At 42.4% G+C, this 21,786-nt stretch overlaps 1 protein-coding gene across 7 annotated transcripts in view; it reads right to left on the reverse strand.

Moving 5' to 3' along the window:
- Nucleotides 1-2,988: 2,988 nt before the first annotated feature.
- UBR4 (ubiquitin protein ligase E3 component n-recognin 4) overlaps nucleotides 2,989-21,786 on the reverse strand; it is a 115,126-nt gene continuing 96,328 nt past the window's right edge. For all 7 annotated transcript variants that reach the window (XM_039509301.1, XM_039509300.1, XM_039509299.1 and 4 more), the window contains 8 exons: nucleotides 21,223-21,336; nucleotides 19,885-20,027; nucleotides 19,088-19,213; nucleotides 17,740-17,934; nucleotides 15,300-15,524; nucleotides 9,987-10,077; nucleotides 8,737-8,899; nucleotides 2,989-7,300 (listed from right to left, as the gene is read on the reverse strand). In XM_039509301.1, coding sequence (XP_039365235.1) covers nucleotides 7,236-7,300; nucleotides 8,737-8,899; nucleotides 9,987-10,077; nucleotides 15,300-15,524; nucleotides 17,740-17,934; nucleotides 19,088-19,213; nucleotides 19,885-20,027; nucleotides 21,223-21,336 — 1,122 coding nt within the window. In that variant the 3' untranslated portion in view covers nucleotides 2,989-7,235. The remainder of the gene's footprint in view (nucleotides 7,301-8,736; nucleotides 8,900-9,986; nucleotides 10,078-15,299; nucleotides 15,525-17,739; nucleotides 17,935-19,087; nucleotides 19,214-19,884; nucleotides 20,028-21,222; nucleotides 21,337-21,786) is intronic.

Consider the following 21,786-nt stretch of genomic DNA (forward strand, 5'->3'; position numbering starts at 1 on the left):
GAACCAGACTAACATGGCTACCCCTCTGATACTTGAGATCCATCAATGGCTCTTAGCCAAGATAGTCACGGATGCAACTCCATGTTCTGGGTGTCCCTACACCTCTGATTGCCAGAACCTGGGACTGGACAACAGGAGATGGATCACTCAATAATTGCTCTGTTCTGTTCATTCCCTCTGAAGCACCTGGTATTGGCCACTGTTGGAAGACAGGATACTGGGATAGATGGACCATTATTCTGACCCGGCATGGGCTGTTCTTATGTTCTTAAGACAGCGAACAGGTTCCACAACTGAGTAGAATTGTCTTTATATCAATGCCCGTAGTCTAGTTAATACAATATGGAAAATAGCTGTATTTGCCCATGAGGAGATGCTAATTATATATGTATTGCAACAAGAACTTCTGGTGGTGGTGGTGGCGGCTGTAATTGTGTTAGAGAATTGAATGATTTTATTGTTTTATAATAGGGAAAGGAGAAGGATGGTGGGTTGTTAAGCCTTTATGACAAAGGCTGTCTTGTCTTATTGGTGCCCTGCTCCAACTACGGTGATACTACAGTATAAACACAGTAGTAATAAACCACAAGTGGTGGATAAGAGATGATTTTAAAGGAAGTGTGATAGAAACGGAAGGGCAAGAAGCCAAATCTCTCTTACCTTCCAGATCAGGGTGTTGAAGCATTCTAGGCGGTGCAAGAGGAGAAAGGTCCTATTAAAGATTACGAACAACAGGGATAATTGAGGATTTTAATCTGCTGCAGACCAATGGGAATAGTAAATAGATGACAAAAGGAAGGGAATTCTGTAAAGGATCAGATGATGCTAGCACACAGATTGCAAAGTTGTCAGACTATTCTGGCTATGAAGGGCCTGTGAGCTACTCACATAACAAGAGCCGTAACTTTTTACCGTAGCAGTTTAGATCATTAAACGCTAATAGCCACTATAACCATGAACAGGTTGTAATGGAGGAAGGGAGACACACACATCAGCATAAGTAGAGATACCATACACGTTATAGGATATACAGAGAGACCAAATAGTGGAAGAAGTGCTCAGATAAAATGGTGACAAGTGTCCGTATAAGAATCTAGATAAATGAATCTAGGTAGGGGGAAAATGGACAGAGGTTCATTCTGGCAGCCGCAATTGTGGATGACATCACTTTCTGCACAAGACAACAACAGTAACATTCTTTTTTTTTTGTGGCTGAAGGCAGAGACGTGATTCAGATAATTCAGCATAGGCAATGGAGCAACGCTACGGCCAACAAACAGAACTCAAAGCACAGTAGGAGCAGGCAAGTCCTGAGCTTGAAATACTGAAGAGCAAACTGCGTTTTGACTCAGGAGGAGGACGGTGGCAGCCTGTTTATTTTGGTGGAGACAAAACAACTTTCTAAACTGCATCTGGGCTTTCCAAAGGAGCCTAAGGGAATTTGAATTTCAATAAATTGGGTGGCTGACTCCCTTAGGCTCCTTTGAAAAGCTCACCCAAAGTACTGACCAAAAAAAAACAGAGGCAGATATAACATCTGGTTCATTAACGAAGGAAAAAATCAGTCATTGCAAGGAGACTGCATCATTTCAAGCCACATTGTAACTGAGACAAACAACTGCTATATTTCTTCCTGTATCTCCCCTCAAGTTTACAATAATTGCTTGTTCTTCCAAAACCTAAACGATGGAGCCGCTTGTTCTCCCGGCCGCTTTGTTATATAACAATTGGTATATCGTGTGGTGAACAAGGTGTGCTGTTAAACTGCTTCAAGCAGTCCAGCAAAGCTCTGGTGGGAGGTTTCTGCCAATATAAACACATGTAAATGCTAGGCACCTACATGAGGTGTGTTCACATGGCTCTGAGGGTGCTGGCTCACGTTTATCTCCTTGTCTTTTTGCTGGTGGCGCATCTTTTTGAAAGTGACCCAGCTTTAGCTAAGGAACTGGAGGAAGAGATGATGGTTATGGATGAAAGGGATTTTGTTTGTATTATGGTAGTGCCTAGAGACCCAAAGGACCCACCGAGCTTGGTACTGGGCACACACAGAGCTTACATTCTAAACAGATAAGACAGAAATGGAGGATTATTTTTCCCATTTTACAGACGGGAAACTGAGGCACAAAGAGTCAGCCACTTGCCCAAGCAGGTAGTTTGTATGGCATAGCTGGGATTTAAACCCCCACCTCCTGAGTCCCCTTAACTTGTTGTCTATTAAAGATGAATGCTTTGCCTTTATTGCACTGGAAACTCAGAACCTTTGTAAGGTATTTAAGTTCACGATGTATATGTTTATGCTCAGCAATAGCAGTTTCAGTGTTTGTTTGAAAATACTCTAGGCAACTAGACTGTGAGACAAAACAGAGAGATGAAACTGGAGGATGCACATTTCTAAGAGGAAATACTAACGTGCAACGGGGCAGGGAGGATATAGTGGCAGTAAGGTGCGTGCTTCTAGTCACCACAATGTGAGTTTTCTAAAAAACGTGTAGGTACAACAGAGAAACAAAAAGGAGAATTTCAGTGTGCAGAGCCTAGAGAACAGATCTGCACGTCTGACTCCAGGAAGACAAGAGAACACCAGACCACTGTCCAGGGTAAGTGTAAGAAAACTATTGTGGACCACAAGGAGCCACAATTAAGCTAAGGGAAGGTCGAGAAGTCGAGGGTGCAATTTCTTTGCAAAACATCAGGTTAGTATTCTGGAATAGAGATAACATGACAGAAGTAGCAAAGCTGTTTATAACAACTGGAGCAAATGCAGAGTGCAAACACTAACATGAGAGGAGGGGATTTGGGCCGACGAGATCCCTGCTAAAATCCAGATAGAGCGATTGCTAGGCACACTGTACACTGTGTTCATCTCCTGCAGCATTACCAGAAACGTACCAGAGCAATTACTCACAAAAGGGCTGAAAACTTTGTTGGAGGAAGAGCCTTTGAGAAGCTGATGGATTTCAGCCTCATCAGTGTAGTGTTGTCATGATCTGATTATAAACTCCAGAACTTCTAAAGTTTCCTTGTCTGCAAGGGTGGGCAGGAGGGAAAGAAACAAGAAGTTTTTAGAGTTCTCAAACTGCTGGCATATGAACAGAGGCTCCACTTAAAATTGCTAATGAAGACAAAGTAATAAAAAGTCACATTCTATTAGCAGCCGGAAACCAAGTTGCTAGGTCTTTTCAAATGAGCAACTTTCAGGTTCTTGATTGTTCACATGGTTTGGTTTTAATACGAGTCACAGAATCATTTGCTGCAATTGCAAAATCCAGCGTTGCAACTTCAGCAAAAGCAACAAGTTAATTCAGTTTAACGGGGCTTGCCCAGTAGAGCAGGTGTGAAAGAAGAGAATATTGATGTTAATGGAGTAGGGACTGTCTTTGTTCTCGCTGTGAGGCACTATTTACAAATGTTAAATAATAAGCAAATCTGCTTGGCTTGTCTGATTGCAACCATTTCAGATCTTTGTTTTGGGGAAGTGCTTATCTCATAGCTGCAGAAATGAAGATCTCATAGGTCACACATTCATCCCAGGTCAGTCAGTGAAGCATTATTCACTGTTACACGTTGACTCATGTATTATCCAGTCATTTTAGATGTCCCAAGCAATGGGGCATCCACCACTTCACAACTCTTCTATAGCCTTCAATTTCACTATCAGGATTTCCTCCCTGATATTCTGACTAAATTCTCTTAGTTCCAGCCTGTTATTCCTCGCTGTAGCCCTTCTTTCCTGTCCTAAATAACTCCTCTCTCCTCTTGGTGTCTGGCCCCCTTTAACATTTGTACAGTCGTCACGTCTTGTCCCAAGTCATCAATCAAGAAGAAACAGGCTTGGTGAAGTCAGTTGCAACAGTCCGCTTATGCCTAGCAGTGGCTCTGGCCCCTGCCCTCTGGGTCAGGTGCATGTGTAACTAAAATTACATTGGGCATTACTGCTGCCACAATGCACTGCAAACTCATGACTTAGGTGACAGTGGAAAGCAAATTAGTCTTTTAGCACCACTGTCTTTCAGATTAGTTTTCTTTACACGTGTTAGCTAGAATTTTTCCCAAGCTGATTTTTTTTGCACATTTCTAGATCTTCTAGCTCCTTTTATCTCCTCACTGGTGGTCAGTCCCTCCCTATTTATTATACTCTGTAGATGTGGTCAACACACTGGTTACTCCCTCCAAGATATTTAAGAAAGACCAGACCAATTATCAATCTTAGTTGTAGACTTCCCCACAATTTGACATGTCTCATCACAGACTGGATTCTACGCCTGCTGTCAAGTCATAATCCTGCCTCTGGGACACTGAGATTTATACACATGGCAAAAATTGCTCTGGTTTAAAAATAAAATACAATGAAACCAGTGCAAAATCCTACATAGATACTTTTTTGTTGAGTGGTTTATTGCGATTTACTTTAAATTGCAAAAGAACCTATTTAAGCTGCATCAAGATAATCCAAAATAAAGGTCAGAGGATTTTGGTCTCGTTTAACTATATCACCTTAAACACACACCTTTAATTAAACCAGTGCAAGTTTGTGTGTCGACAAGGCCTATCACAGATCAATACTGAGAGAATCAACCTTTAATCCCAAGCATTACTGTTATGTGGCAGGAAAAACAAGAGAAAAATGCCATGTAAATGGGTAGGAGCTGGTAACATATTTCGAAGATTTTATTTTTTTTGACGACGGCCGCATTATTTCTAAGCAGCAGTAGTGCCCGGCGGGCTAACTCTGCATAGATGAAAAGGAAACGTGATGCGTCTACCACAGAGCCATGTGAAAATACATAATGAGCAGGTACAGCACCAACTCTGTTTACACTGGCAATTTACCCCCAAGCTTTGCTAAACCACAAGAAGAGTACACCTTGTTCAGGGCAAGGTCTGCCAAACATTATACAGTGAAGACACAGACAAATAAAACCTTAGTCCATTTACAGATGGGAAGCTCGGGAAATTAGGCGGTGGGCTCTATTTATGGCTAGAGGGCAAAAGTGGGATGGAAAATATGGCTTTTTGAGAACATTACAGCCAGACATGTGGCAATGGCAAGCAGTGGTTAATTTCCTTCATAGCACTGTCAAATGATAAACAATGTTTTGTAGCGGTTACATTTTAATCATGAGCTCAGCTAATAAATAGGCTCCTTTTTAATGTGAGGTGGGCAGTAGTAACACTGACAGTATTTTTGCACCTGGTTCCTTAGATGCCATGATGACTGGCACATTAGAATCACAGAAAGCAGAAGCTGACGTGAACAGCAGCACAGATTTGGGTTCTTGATACAAGCTGAGTCTTGCTTTCTACAAGTTACTCTCAAACACCTTCTCATGAATTTCTTTAATTATGCTGGCGTGAAAGGTCCTTTCCTTTCGCAAGAAATTGAACTTTAGCAGCATCCGACTCCTGACAGCAATAACCGGGGGGGCATCTGAAGCAGTACTGAAACATACCGGTGCTGGAGCTGTTCTCCTATCTCTGAGGGTTTAAGCATTTTGTATTACATTTGACAGTAAAAGCAGACTTGAGACTGTGAAGTCTGTCCTTGCAAGTAAGTGCTTTGCAAAGAAGAGGAGATTCTTATCTCTGGTCTAGTGCTTCGCCAGCGGTTAATCTCCGTAACTGCACAGAACTATTACATTGCACTAGCCTTGTTAACAGGGAGCTATGTTGAGACAGACTTCCTTAGAATACTTCATTCTCCACCCTTGCTATTATAGAGCAAGGAAGATCTATAGATAGACAGAGCTTAATTTATCCCTTGCACTTCTCTTGAGATATTTTGCCTTGATTTATTCTTAGTAAACAACCCCACTGTTCCGTTGGCTATTCTGTACTCCAACCCTGCCCCCATGAATCTAATCCGACAACTGGAACTGGACTGAGCACCCAGAGACAACTCCCCTGGAGGTGGGTGAGAACGCAGTGTTCCACCACCCGTCGTCTTATCAATACATGCCCAAGGCTAATCACGGCATCAGATGGTCTGCTCAGTTATTCAGTCTCTGAACTACTGCTGACTGGTCACCCAATGCTAAAGTATGGGACTGAGTCTGATCCGTTGAAATTCAAGTTCATACAGAGACAGAATGATGGGGAAAGCTTTATTGGATTCCAGGTTAACCAGACTGAAGCTGGTTACACGACAGCAGAGATGATGGCAAAGGGACGTTACCAGCATGCATAACTGTGTTCAAAGAGACTGATGCCTGGATTCAAGCTAGGGTACACACCACAGAATGCAAGCCCGATACCATTAAAAGGATTGGCAGCCATCTTGACAGGCCTACTTTGTCTATTCCCACATGGTTCTCAAAGGAATCAAAACTTTATCAGATACTAAGGAACAGGTTTTAATTGCAAAAATGTCCTATTTCCTTCACTCTATCCCCTGTATAGGTGAGATCTCCCTGTATGGTAAATTACCCAACCCACTACTGTGCATTCTTGTTTTGAAGACAGCCCTAGAGTGAATGGAATCTAGAAAGACCTCGGTACACAAAGCATGCATCAATCATTTATAATATTAAATCCCAGTAGGCTCAATGAAAGGAGAAACACACAAGGCGTTAAGAGAAATCACTGCAGTGGTGAAAGCAATCCTCTCTTCACAATAACGATGAGAGAATCAAGCATAACGTGCTGTCCTTGCATTCCATTGACCTCGAACACCCCAAAAAGAGAAAATCTGTTTTATACTGTACGAAAAATAAGTCAGTAAATGTAGCTTCACAAACTGAGTCCTTGAGCACTACAACTCTGTTGGTTTTTACACGCTCCTCATCCACATTACGGGCTGAAAAGAGAAACAGCCCTGAACCCGCGTGAACTGCAACAACAAAGGAGCTCGGAGATACAAGACAAAAGGGAACCTGGTGTTTAGGCTGTTACTGCCTGGTTAAATTACTAGTCAAACCCACTTTGACCTGTTGTGTTTAATTTATTTAATTTCAAAGAGGTGCACACTAAAAAGTGTTAAGATTCACTGGCTGGGATTCTTCAGTCTGTACAAATTCCTTCGATCGCCTGGAATACACAAGGCTTTCTATATAGAAGCACTGAAGTACCAGATAAAACAAGAAGCCTAAATGCCAAATCACTGCAAGAAGAAGAAAAAAAAAAAGTGTAGAAAATAAAAAAATGCAGCACTACTTGGGGGCGGGAAAGACTGCACAAGGAGGGACACACAGAAATGGAAGGCAAGCTACTGTTGATCTTCGCAAGTTGCTTCTCTGTGCTCAGGGAATGGAGTTCAAAAGATCCTTGAGGAAGCTGTCAGGGTCGTCGATTTCTGATAATAGTCCTGAAAAAATAGCACACAGATAAGTTAGTCAGTAGCTGCCTGCTCTTCTGAATCACCAGGCATCTTTTACCATCAGGACACCTGGTGCTGGATTCAGAAGGCAGAGAAGCTACAACTCATCACAGACCAGCCACTCCGAATACTGTTTTAAAGCAAATATATGCCAGGCTGAGATCTGAGAATAGCAGACCCACGTCAATCAAGTTGGCTAACAGACTCACAAGGCCTGAAGAGAACAGTCAGTGCCAACCCCTAATGTAGACAAGCAAAGCTGCTATTTGCAACAGTGCAGTTTACCAGGGCAAATTGCAGTGTACAGCTGTTTATCCTGCCTATACAAAGTGTTTGCAATGGTGCAGTTACACCAATGACTGGCACTGATATCAAAACTGGGGATTTCAGTCACAGTCTCATTTTAAGTGTAACAAGTTCAGTTTGATGCTTAACTTCACAACCTACCTACAGAAGTGATGTAGAAATGCCAGGAAATATTGGCACTACACATACATTTAGAAGCAGATGCAGAAGAGTGGGGAGCATCGGTAGCACTGATAGTGCAGTCAAAAAGTTATTTGAGGATAGTGGTATCTTCTGCTAAGAGGCTGGATGATGAGTAATAACGACTGCTAACTAGTAAGGACAGGAGTTGGGCAGGATAAAATGATTAACAGTAGCTTCTCAGTGGGTGAGTTTCTCTGGTTTCCTGGAGATATGGATCCTGTGGCAGCAGTACCCTATCGAATACTTACAGATTTATAAAAACTAGGGAGAATCCCACAAAATATAAACCAACTTAAACAGCAGCAAGATGCCCCTGTTAATACAGAAGGATAAGACCTAAAATAGAATAGGTGTCCAAAGCCCTGGCTGCTGCCTTGTGGAAGACCACTCTGTGTTAAACAATTCCCCTCCTATAGCTTATGTTTTACATTTCATTTGTCCTTATGTTTAAATGAACACAGGAACATCGTGGCTTAGAAGTTCATCTGTTCCTGTTAATTCCTCCGCAATCCTCTTTTGAAACTGGAATCATCTGCTGTAATAATTGTGTCATATTACAAATTCAGCTGTGGAAGCAGCAGCAGCATATATATCCTACAACATTCTTCACTGGTGGATCTCAAAGCCCTTTACAAAGACAAGTCTCATTTATCTCCATTTTGCAGATGGGGAAAATGGCAGAAGATGAATGTTTAGGAAACAAGTGTATTTCACCCACACATACCTACAGAGGTGAATGCAGACTGCAGAGAGAAACAGACGACTCGCCAAAAAAAATGCTTTTCAAAGTGACCTAGGAGGCACCCGGTGCTCTAAGGTCCCGTCATTTCCCCCACCCCCCTCACACACATTTCTATAAGCAAGTTACATAAATTACATATTTCCAGTCATGAGTTACACAAAAACAACCTTTAACAGGTAAAGTTAATACTGACCAGCCACATCCAAAAATTCAGAAAAGGTTTCAACTGGCATAAACTCCTCCTGGAAAGTTTTCAGGGCCTTGTCTGCAGCTTCATGTATTGGCATATCATTGTGTCGGATAAATTCAGCCAGAGAGTAGGACCAGCCTCCCTCTGTGTTACTGGTAGGCACCTTCTACAAGGAGGAGAAAAAGGACAAGTCAGTTTGTTTTAGCCTGTAGAATAATAAACCCGTTAGAAAACAGACAGACAAGGTGGGTGTGGGAACATCTCTGATTGGACCAACTTCTGATGGTGAACGAGAAGGTTTCGAGCTGCACAGAGCTCTTCTTCAGGTCTGGGAAAGGTACTCAGAGTGTCACAGCTAAACACATGGTCACACAGAGCTGTGACACTCTGAGTACCTTTCCCAGGCCTGAAGAAGAGCTCTGTGCAGCTTGAAAGCTTGTCTCATTCACCATCAGAAGCTGCTCCAATAAAAAATGATCCCTCACCCACCAAGTCTCTCTAGTATCCGGGACCAACATGGCTACAACAACTCTGCCTACAACCTTTAGAAAACACAGAGTTCAATAACCTGATGCCTCATGTTAAAAATGTTAGTTCATTCTGAAGGCTTGCCTTTGGGCTGAGATTTCCTGTCTCCTGTAAACATGCCACACAGGAAAGGTGCCTAATACTCAGATTTTCTATTCTTCTTGGATAGAGTTTTAAAAAGCACTTGAGAGTTTTCCTTCTCCACCTCACCCTAATTGAATGTCTGCTTTCTTTGGGGAGAGAGCTACATGTTAACTGGGCTTTGCTTTTACACTTTCCAAAAGAAGACTGTGTCTTATCAATCCCTCTCTATCCCTTCTGAGCAGGGTCAGACACCCCAAGCAGTGTCCAAGGCCAAGACTTCCTTCCCACCCCAGCAACAAAGGCTATTCTAACCATTTGCTCTAGTGCAGAATTGACGCTCTTGGAAACAATGCCTGAACAGAAGACAAAAAAACAGGAAGAGAAACGGGGGGTGGGGGGGGGCTGTAAATCATAAGACCTTACTACTTCAGATGGACAACAGCTGGGAAGAGGGGTGATCACAAGTGGACAGACATTGTACCCCCCCTCCTGTTCCCATGAGCAAGCAGAGATTGAAATTTAGAAGGGATTTAAAGCCTTGTCTCCCCTTCAAAGGAACAGAGCAGACTGATTTTAACAGCATCCATAAAAACAAAAAAAACCCAAACAAACCAACAACCTTGATTCCAGACGGACCTTACCTTGAACATGTTGTAAATGAGATCTACTAGGGCCCAGAAGAGAAGGCCAGAGCGATATGCTGAATACTCCTTCACTGCTTTATCGGTCAGTCTGGGAAGAAAATGAAATCAAGCTCTGAGTTAATCACTTTACTCTGCTTTGTAACTCATTTGATGAATAGCATGAATGCTGTAACAGCCAAAAGCCTATCAATAATACACATGGGAAATGGTTTTGTGAATAAGCACTGTTCTGTGCTTTAGCATGTGGAACAAACATTTGCATTACCATGCCGGCCTAGGCTTAGACCTCTGTGCACTGTGATTCTTAGCACTTGTAAACTGCTTTACAAGCTGTAACTAAACTCTGAGGCGGGGATGCCAACAACACTCCCTTTTACAGAAGTGGAAAACGGGCACGAGGGAGAAACACTCACCCAAAGCCACAGAGCAAGTCAGTGGCAGAGCTGGAAAAAGAATTAATCAATCTCCAGTCCCCAAGTTCAACGCTCAGTCTCCTCAACCATGCTGCCCCTCTTATTCCGTGGTTCTGATCCAATGAATAATTATGGTACTTGTGCTTGAACCTTATCAGCAGGCAGTCTACATCCTTTACACAGATAAAGAGCCTGACACTCAGCTGTAGTTTTGACTGGAATAGCTGCCACCTTTTAAAAACTCAAACAAGTCTTTTTCAGAGCAGTGTATTAACACCAGAGGGGCCTGACCCTAGTCAGTTTTAAGCCAGTTAAAATGACACTTAACTTGAAACTTGTAATGAATTGTTTTCAATGTATTATATTTACAGCGCTACAGCTGCGCCCGAGTCCCCCACCAAGTTTTGGCATTCTCCTGTCACTTGTGAAAGATTCAGACATGTTGAGAACACATGGAGTGACTTACCACACGGGGGGAGAGAGACTGTGTATAAAGTGCTGTCAAATGACCACAGAAAAAATGTCTAGTTATGTAGTCTGGCAGGTATTACAGGTACTTTTAGAAAGTCATTCAGACAAGTGAGAGTTGAACTGAGTCCTTCAAAGACCCTGAACATTTAGCACAACACTTTGACTGACGGATAGCCACCTGGAAGCCTGTGGAGGTGGCCAAATACAGGGTTCAAGCTGTAGCCATACTGTGTCCGTTTAGCTGTCTCAGAAAGAGACACATTCCATGCAAGGGTGTACTCAGTAGTGAAGTGTTGCTGAAAAACTCCAGTGAAGTATTTCCATTTCTGTCAAATTACATCACACTCCCTGGCCCCAGAAAAACCCACCAGTGAATGTGGAAATTTCCATCTCTGGTCAGACTCTGACTCTCTAGTATTGTCCCAAGAGTCCTCCTAAGCTTGCCTTCAACACTCCAGTAACTGGAGAAGAAGGGGGAAAAGACAAGGATCGTCTTAGCTAAGAGGAAAAATTAAACTAATCACCAATAGCCCCTGGCAAGGTGGGATGTATTGCCAACACTCCTAATGGATTTGGAATTTTCTTGCATAATTTGTATAGGTACATCTGCCTTATTTCATCACATATTGCTTCCCGTTTGTCACTTTAAAGTTTAGAGACATCTCCCTCCCCGTACTGTAAGATTTACAACCAGTTCATCTGCCACTGCTGTGGATCAGCAAGAGACAAAAGGCATCCTCAGATTATGTACACAGCTAACATCTACCAAAGGTATAGGTCTTGCTTCATACACTGAGATTGTTTTATAAGCCATGTGTGTGTCAGAGACCTTCCCTCTCCTTATAACATGTGCTTTGTAGGTGGGAGCCTGCTTGTGCGGCTAGACTCAATTATTTAAAGAAAAACCAATTAGTAAAGGTGACTAAATTTCCACGGGAAGAAGAGCAACTTAGAGTGAGGCTAATTCTGGATTCCCAAATAGTGTTGAGACAGAATTTCTTTTTATTTAAATGGTTTTGATATAATTGGACTCTGTTCCTTTAATTGAAAACTAAAAGGCCCTTGTGGGTTAAGTCTATGTAGCTGCCATCTGGAATGGCTACTCAATACAATAGCTGCTATATTTGCATTAACGTAAGCTGGTTCAGGCTCATCAGCTACGCATGGATTTCCAGCTGCAAGTTGGACATTAGCAGTTTGGAAGCCTCACTTCTCTCATGAATATTTTACAAAGGTTAGAGTCAGGAGCACAGAAAAAAATTCAAAAGATCCTGCCACTACCACCCCACCCAATTTCACACAGATCCACACTGTGAATCATGTGTTTATAGGGTTTTTCTTGCTAAAACTCTTGGTTCAGTAATAACCTAACACATGAGGTCCACCAGTCGAATCTCTTCCTGGCATTGGACTAAAGGCAAAAATTTTCAAAAGTGCCTCATTGTCTGTACTCATTCTTTTAGCTTTATCAGCAACCTCTGAGCCTCAATCGGGGTGTCAATAGGAGATGCACATGCTCAGCACCTCTGAGGATCAGGTCCTTTGATACCTTTGACAATTAAATTGTGACCCTTGTAGCTCCTGGATGGGAATGGGTTAGAGCGGTTCCTAATTGTTCTCTGGCTGGACATGGATGGTATTGTTGGGCAATGGCTTAAGGGGCTTGCAAACGCTCTCATGCAGGATATGGTGGGTTTCTGGTTTTGCCCTCACTATATGCAACAGTGAGACACAATGGGATGAATTCCATCAGCCCCATAGAGCGATCCCAGTTGGCTTTCCCTATATGTGACTGAAACGTAATCAGAACAAAGTGATCCTGAGCAGCTGGAGGAAACAACCAGCCAGAGGAGGCGGCACAGGTGATATTTGCTCTTACTTGAGTGGGTGGGGCCTGTACCTTTGTTAGTAAGGATTGCAATCAAGGGACCCTACTAGATCCTCAGTTGCTTCTAGATGCACAAACAGCAGCAGCAGAGTGCTTTTCTCCCCATCTTCACTTGGAAAGGAGACTGCATCCTGGCCCCTTACACCTGCCTTTGTCCCCTCCAGATTAGATTGTTCAATTGTGCTGCGTATGGTGTTATTCTTAAAAAAGAACCCAGGAACTTCAGCTAGTGCAGAATGCAGCAGCCTGCTTATTGTGCTTTGTCCTACACATGGAGCACACGCACTATGCTCCAGAATCTGCACTGGCTTCCAGTTGGGTTTAGCATAAAACGTAAGGTGCTGGTTTTAACTTAAAAATCACATTAGTGAATTAAAGGCCACCATATCTCCATGTTCCATCCCAACAGCTAAGGTCAGCTAGGACCCTCAAGCAAAAAGTCCGTAGATTTGTCTATCTGAGGGGCTGAGTATAAATCAGCTGAATACTCTGAAATTGTTTTGTTTTTTAAATCGCCAGGAGAGCTCTCCCCCGGCGATAAAGTGTCTCTACACTGCCCAGGTCACAGCACTGCCGCGGCTGCGCTGTAACGTGGGCAGTGTAGACATACCCGTAACCTACTTTTCAAGAACTCCAGAGCAGAAACGGATAGTGGACATGAATCAAGGGTAGGTTTAGCATGAACAACAGAAACAAAGAAATCAATACTGAGGACTAATGTCCCTGCAAGGCTAGAAGACCGCTTCAACGCTATTCAAATGACTCAGAAACACACTCTTTACATGTCTGCTGTGTTGTGTGCTGCTGCACCTAAATGACTTTTACCAGGCATGCGATTATGGGACAGACCATTGGAAGAATGACTGATAAGTCATCTTAATGGACATTTCCCAAAATAGATCATTTTATTCTTAATTATGAATTATTATTTAGAATGACACCTTTGGAAATTGCAATTTGAATTCTCTCGGCCCCACCTTGGAAACAAACAATTTTTCTTCCACCAAGCCGAGGCAGTCGTTTGTTGTTATAGTATTGCACAATTCTTGATTGTTAATCTTGTGTGTGTGTGTTGGGGGGGGGGGGTTGTTAAAGGAAGCGTAATTTGCTTTTGTGGTGTGGTTTCAGGAGAAAAGTTAGATCAATTTTTGAGCCTTCTAAACTTGTCAGGATCACTTGAATGCTTCACTGACCTAATCTTTCATGTTCTGGTTATAGTTATTATAGGTTTGGACCATGTCAGTTAAGTGAGCTACAGCTGACAGCTTCCTAAATTGCAGTTCAACAAGTTAAACTGAACGGCTTCCTTTAGGAGAGAAGGAAATAAAAGATGAGTTCTAACCTTCTTTTAATTCCTTCACACAGCCTTCTTAGCAGCACCCAACACCACCCACTAATTAACCAGCACTATTGCATAAAGCAACAATGCTGTCTCATTGATTGTAACTTCCCACTTCTCACCTACTTGATTCTCCTCTCATTGAGATCATCCTAGAAATAGATACATTCTTTGGGATTGAATATGTAAAGCAGGTTATACTATTAAAAGCAATCTCCCTGGGAAAAATCTGTGTGTACTAATCTAACCTATTGGTATTAGGACCAATTCTGACCATAGGGAAGACAGCAGAAGAAACTCCATGTGCATAAATGCATCATAACGAGTGCATTTAATTATGTATGTGCCTGCCTCCATCCACATGGATTTAAATACAAACATATTTAGAAAAGGTTCATCTTGACTATTCCAAAAAATAAATATTCCTTTGTTTAGCACCAGACTAGAGCTGTCAAACAATTAAAAAAATTAATCACAATTAATCATAGTAAAAAAAGATAAACAAAAAGTTGAAGCATGAAAGGGCATACCAACGATTAGCGTATCTGACCTGTAAATACCTTGCAACACCAGCTATAATGCCTGTTCTCACTTTCAGGTGACACAGTAAATAAGTAGTGGGCAACAGTATCTCACGTAAATGTAAACAAACTTGTTTGTCTTAGCAATTGGCTGAACAAGAAGTAGGACTGAGTGGACTTGTAGGTTCTAAAGTTTTACATTGTTTTGTTTTTGAGTACAGTTATGTAAAAAAAATCTAAGCTTAAACTGCACTTCCACAATAAAGAGATTGCACTACAGTACTTGTATCAGGTGAATTGAAAAATACCATTTCTTTTGTTTATTTTTTTATAGTGCAAATATTTGTAATAAAAAATATCAAGTGAGCACTGCACACTTTGTATTCTGTGTTGCAACTGAAATCAATATATTTGAAAATATAGTAAACATCCAAAAATATTTATACATTTAAAATTGGCATTCTATTACTGTTTAACAGTGTGGCTAAAACTGCCATTAATTTTTTTAATCAAGTTAATTTGTTTTGAGTTAATTGCTTGAGTTAACTGTGATTAACTGACAGCCCTACACCAGACATGTTGCTATGCAGCTCAAACGACTAGGAAGGTAACACCAGTAAGTTCACTGGGCAGCTTCTGAGTCAATGGAAGGGCGGCAAAGCGGTGATGATTACTGACCTGCTGGCTCCCCCTGGTGACACCACACGTGCATGTGAAATAACCAGCAGCCTCCTGAGGATCTCAACCCGCATGGCTTTCCACTTCTCTGGGGGCAAGATGTGTAGTGCCAGAACTGTGTAGTAATGGGGCCCATCCACCTCAAAGGCACTCTCCACCCATTTCTCCTTGGGATGCTCCATAAAACTCTGAAGGTTCTTCTCCTCTCTGGAAGTTGCTCGGGTTCTGGAATACAAGGGAAGAGTGAACAACTAGCCCAGGCAGCGTGTTCTGTTAGGTGCAACTCAGTACGCTATAAAGCACTTTGAGATGTGTGTGTGTGTGTATGAGAAGCACTACCCAACCAACCAACATCTTATTTCCTAACTGGAGTCCGTTTCCCCCCAGAATGTCTCCTTCGTCTCAGATTTCCCAAACACACGCTTAGTGGTTGCAGACTAGCTTTTCCCTCCAGCAGTACAAAGCAGCAGAAAGGTTCCCAAGGCAACCCTCTCTCTCCACTAGAGGGCAATGTTTATTAAAAAATCCCTTCCCTTTTGGGGGTACGGGGGAAGAATCAGATGCCAGCCACAAGAGCTAAAATAACCAATCCCACAGGCAGCACTTAACCCCATTTAACCATAGATTTTTCCATGGCTAGATCTTTGTATCAGTTTGTGCTATTTATCCCTCCCTATAGTAATCAAGGGTAAGATATAGACCAACATCAGAAACAAAGATACACTTTATGAACACTCCTTTGTATTCCACTCTCATGAGGGAATCAAAAACGTAACTATATCACAGCCTTCAGCTGTACAGACAACCCGAGCTAAGAGATTCGTGGGCCCTGTACCCAGCGATCATAAAATGCTACAACCCAATAAACTGACTTGATGAGAAGGAGGCTGCCTGCTAGGTATTACCCAGCATTTTGAAATTAATAACAAACCCCTATAATCAAATGAGTGATAAATCAGTATCCCCAGCAGATATGAATTGTCTGTAGGTTGTCCATGGTGTGTCCACTTCTCATTGGCTGCACTCTACAGCTGATCTTAGTTGGTCAGCAACTGCAGGACTGTTAAACGCTGCTTTAAAAGAATCATTTCAGCAGGCTGTATAACATGTTCTTATACAAACTAACACAGCAGGGCTTTCAAATGCTGCCAAGCAGAGCTATGATTACATAATTAGCTTAATTTGTCTTCTCCCAAGGGAATTTGAGGAAAAAAAACACTGGAGTGTGGAGAAAAAGATATTAAAAGCAATACACAAATTGTGTCACTGCCCAAGTGTTGACTGCTCCAGGGATAGACAGGCTGTGGTTCCATTGCATTTGATTTGGAGTGACTCTGGAATAAAGGGCTTAGATTCTAACACTGGTTTTCTAAGATGCCTTATCCAATTAATACCTCTTTTGCTCTTTGCTACTGAAATAGGACGACTATGGACCTTACTTTTGTGCACCATACTTTGTAATGTAATATTACCTCAAACCCATTTGTTTAGAGACACTTTAGATTCTGGCTGTCTACATGTGTGTGCAGTTAGACATACTGACAGCTCAAACGGGGCTTGGAATTTAACTTTTGTAAAAATAAGCTTTTATATAAACTAAAATCAATAGAAATGTTTCTATTTTGTTTTTAAATTCCAATGGAGCAGACCATGTAGACGTATAAACATTTCACTAAAGTATCAGCAACTCAAACCACAGTGCTAGTGCTTGAGAACTAGCTTGGAAGCAAAACAGACTAGTTTGTTATCCAAGATCAGAGGTAAAAAGAGGGGAAGTGGTGAAAAATTTAAGTAGATTTACATTTTTCACAAACACAGGTGAGGGAATCGCTGGGGGGTTTTCACCAAAAATCTGACAACCTGACAATATCCCTTTAATCTCTAATAAATGGAAAACCCTTTAACTTTGTCCAACGTAGAGATAATTATTGCACACAGAATGGAATTTGCTTTTGTTAAATCAGTCTCCAAATTAGATGATCACAAGCTGCTGTGTTTTCTGTGAGAAACAGCTGTAACAACCTGCCATAAGGATTTACTTAATTTCCTTTTAAACCTTTTATGTGGTTTCCAAACTTTCCCATCACCACCTCCCTTGTAAACCAGATAGTATGCACTGTAGCACTAACGCATCCTGCATGTTAGGTTCAGGATCAAGATTTCTCCTGTTCACTGTTCCAGTGTCAACTTGGAATGCAACTGTTCAGCATTTAATACTCCAGAACTGCACCACTACTGCTAAGAGATTTATCTCCCTTCCCTCTGCCATTTTCCCCTGTTCCGAACAAGTTGGTTAAGGCTTCCACCTCCCACAGCAATACCCAGCAGGAGACTCCACTGGTAGCTGTGCATCCATTTATCATTTGGAGACCTGCCCTTGGAGAGTCAGCCTGCCACTAACAGGAGGAAAGACAGCTAAGACACACAAAGAGATACTGACGTGTTAAGGACATAAAGCACAGTGTGAATTATATATGGTATGAGGTGTATGTTGCTCTCCCTTCCTCCTCCTCCGGTGTCCACACTGAATGACTGCTCCATAGCGAAACGGAGAAATAGTAGCTTAATGTCATGGACGTTGAGCTGGTAGGTGGGTTCCCGCTGCCCTGTGCACTCCTGGAGGTATGTGTTGTGTCTGGGGAAAAACAGTAATAGATTATATTGCATATATATTCACTCCTTTGGGAACGCAGGTCAAAATTTGACTCCAAAACTGCAAACAAGTCAGAGCTCAGAATTAAAATGCAAATACCATCCCCCTTGGATTAACACCACAGAAAAGGGAGCTCTTTCATCTCTCTTGGGCAAATCCATTTCAGTGTGGGTTTCCTGAGCATAAGCATCAGCACTGCAAGGCCCTGGGATGTGGTTCCTTGGCTGACATGGACTAGAGGTACAACTGATTCTAATACCTAACACAGCATTACAAATACAAAGGACAGGACTAGATGGCTTAGGGAATTGGTAATAGGATACGGACTTCTTCCGCTCAAGCTCAGTGGTTAGAATTCAGCAGTGTTTGCCAAACTGAAAATCATTTACCATCTGACAGCAATCTATGCAACTGACTTGTTGGTGTCAATCAGGTTTGTCCTCTAAACCACCACCACAACTGGTACCCTTTCTTAATAATCTCAGTAGAGAGGATGAGAACTTCATCAGCATGAAGATGAAACTACTTTATCCTCCCTTTACTTTCCACTGCTAGCAATTCAGCCCAATTGCAAGTACTAAACTTCCTTAAAAATACAATGCAGAGTGGAGATTCAAACAAAGCCTTAGAGTGATTAAAAACAGAGCCAAAACACAAAGGTCAATGAACACTCAGTAATTCAGAGAGAGCTGTGTACAGCTTCGTTGCAGCTATCACTAACACACCAGTGCTTGGAGACGGGTTCTTTTGGGGAGAGGTACAAAAATCTCCAGCGGCATTTCTTAGCAGAGACAGATACCAACCCTGCAATGCCAGCAGTCAGGGCTTACTAACCCTAAGGGTTGCTATGATGATGATTATAATTTTAGGCTCAGCTAGTGGTGGATTTGTTTTTCATGCTTCTACCTTACCAGTCTGTGCAAGACGGCATGATGTGTTACATGTGTACTTTAAATTTGGAACGTCACCGATAGACGGGGTGGTGTAGACTCTGGTGATCAGTAATGGCTCCTAGTTGTTTGCAGCACTGGAAACTCCACTTGGGGCTGACAGTCAAACTTGTTAACATGTAGTAACTCCCCAGCTCATCTATTTTGAATACAAACCACCATTAAGAGTAATATTCTATGCTCACCTTGCTAAGCAGGTTGCAAAAGCAGACTCTGGTACACGGGGCCCCCACACTGGCAGAAGACCATTGCACTTGGTGTTGGCATTTTGTAGAGCTGCACTCTCCCATTCTTCCCGGCCACGAGCCAGTCTGTATTGACAAAGAGGTTATGCACAGAGGGGTTACAATTATTTAAGCTTTTGTCTGATACCACCAGCACCCCACTCTCCTGGATCTTATACAGTGCTCTTCATCCATAGAGCTCAAAATGCCTTACAAAGGAGGTCAGTATCATTCTCCCCATTTTACAGACAGGGAAACTGAGGCACAAAAAGGGAACATGAATCACCCAAGATCACCCAGCAGGCCAATGGCGAAGATGGGACTAGAACCCAGACCTCAGAGTTCTAATCCAGCACTGGCCACGCTGCCTCCCATTACTCTAAGCATCAGGGGGTATCTGTTAGTCTTTACGGTGCCAGTGGACTCCTTGTTATTACTCTAAGCAGTAAAAGAATAGGGTGGCACTTTGTAGTTGCTTAGTTCCATTAACATGCTTTATAAACAGTGCTTTCCAACTTCACAGAACCATGCACTGATTTTAGTTAATGTTTGAAATTACCGTACTAAGGAGGCCATAATAAAGTTTGGAGGACAGCAGCTGTTGGATGGATGATGGAACAATGATCTCTGGATAAGCATGTTCGTGCTGAGTTGCATTTTGTATTGTGTTGGATGCTTAAGGGACATTAAATGCATATACAAAGCACCACGATAGGTAAGTTCAAGCACAGTGACCCAAGAGACTGATCAGACCTTACCTCACAGCTGCAAGATGACAGTCATAATGGACAATGTTGAAATGAGAGACTGTGCTGTATCCCTGCTGCTTTCGGGGCTTGTTCTCAAATTCTTCAAGTGCAACCCGCTTGGTGAAAGTGTAAATACCCAGAACCTTTGTAGGCTGTAACAAACCAAAGCTTTATTAGAGATGAATAAGGTCCTACTGGAATTGTCAAAAAATTGCAGATGAGTTGCGGGCAAGCCATGGAAAATTGCGGAAGAGTAATAATGGACCTTATTATTTGTGGTAATAAAGTCCATTATTGCTTTTCTGCTATTTTCTGCTGTCGGCTGTCCGGGACAGAGTGGGGCAGGGCCCCCCACTGTCAACTGCCCAGGGCTGACAGCAGAGGCTCCTGCTCTTAGCCCCAGGATTCCTACTGTCAGCCCCCCATGGTGGGGCTCCTGCTTTCAAAATTGTGGTTGGAAGCTTAATATTGCAGAATCTGCCATTTTTGCAATATTGCAAGTTACGTAGGCCCTTAGAGATGAAATATTTGCACCTGCAAGCATTGAGTGGTTTGCCACTCATTCAAGAGTTAACTGGCCCATATCTATAGGAAGGTATTAGGGTCAAACAAGCTTTTCCCAAGCATCCACTCCCCAATTCACGTTTCCCACCTGGGAAGGGGAATCATGGAGACAATTAAGAAGTTAGGACTACATTATAAATTGGAGACAGAAGCCTCTTGGCAAACCATGCTCCTAGCAGAAGAGATGGGTGCAGATTACGTTCTGCTGAGCTTACATCTCTCCAGCTAAGAGCAGAGACTTCTAACCTGCACTTTATACTGAAAGTAGAAGCAAACCACAGAAGATATGTAACATTAAAATCCATTATTAAGACTTGCAAGAAGGTAAGTGAATGACCTAGGTGGGTCCCTTCACTAGGGGTTAGCTATGGTTTCAAAGAGTTTTTTGTATTTGCATTTTTGTACTATTGCCCTCCACGGCACCTGTGCAGGAGGGATTGTTACTAAAGCTGGGCCCTACACGAGATCTTCAGGAGCCTAACTCCTTCCTGGAAATAAACATCTCATCCCCCTTTTCTTTCAGAATTAGACACACAGGAGCTAAGCTGTACAGGGACAACCAGCTCAGTTTCATGCAGATGGTGAGGGGAAGCCAGAGAAGAGATTTAACGAGTACCAGCCTCATTTCCAAAGTTCAGCAGAGAACTACTGACCCCAGGAACAAAACCTGAGATCACCTGGCCCTACAGTGTCACTGCATCAAGTCTCTGTCAGGCACAAGGGCGAACACTGGTCATTTTCCTCATGTCAAATTAGGGCTTTCCTGCTGCTGTTCTGCTGTACCTGGAACTTATATCCTTCCCTGCAGATACAGCAGGTCAGTCCTGGTTCTTCTATCAGCTCTTCCATCTGTTTGAGGAGTGCAGTCTTTGTCACCACCTGGCCCTTTTCATTCGTCTGAAAGAGAGAACAAGTCAAACATACTAGGAGAATAAAACCAGTGAGGAATTTATATTTGCTAAATATCAGAGCATCTTAGTTACCGGAAGCAGAGAACACTGCAGCACAGAATGCTGCTCAAGCTGTACAGCTATCACAGACGTCTGAGCAGAATTGGGAAGCTCCCACAATCTTGCTCCTGAGCGTTACCAATCAAGATTAAGTCAGATTTATAATATTTTTGGACCTCAGAGATTTCTGCAGTTCTATATTACAAAAGGCAGCCACCAGCGCATGGAAAGCTGTTACATACTGAACACTAGGTGACAAGATTATGGTCAGTGGACTCTTGCAGGCATAACACTGCTATAGTTGGAGCTCCCAAACTTCAGAGAGCTAAAGGATTTCCCACCCTGAGACAGGTAAATGACCTTCACTCTTCCAAAAGTCATGCAAAGACCATGTGGC

This window comes from Mauremys reevesii, linkage group 21 (assembly GCF_016161935.1).
Source record: "Mauremys reevesii isolate NIE-2019 linkage group 21, ASM1616193v1, whole genome shotgun sequence".
NCBI lineage: Eukaryota > Metazoa > Chordata > Testudines > Geoemydidae > Mauremys > Mauremys reevesii.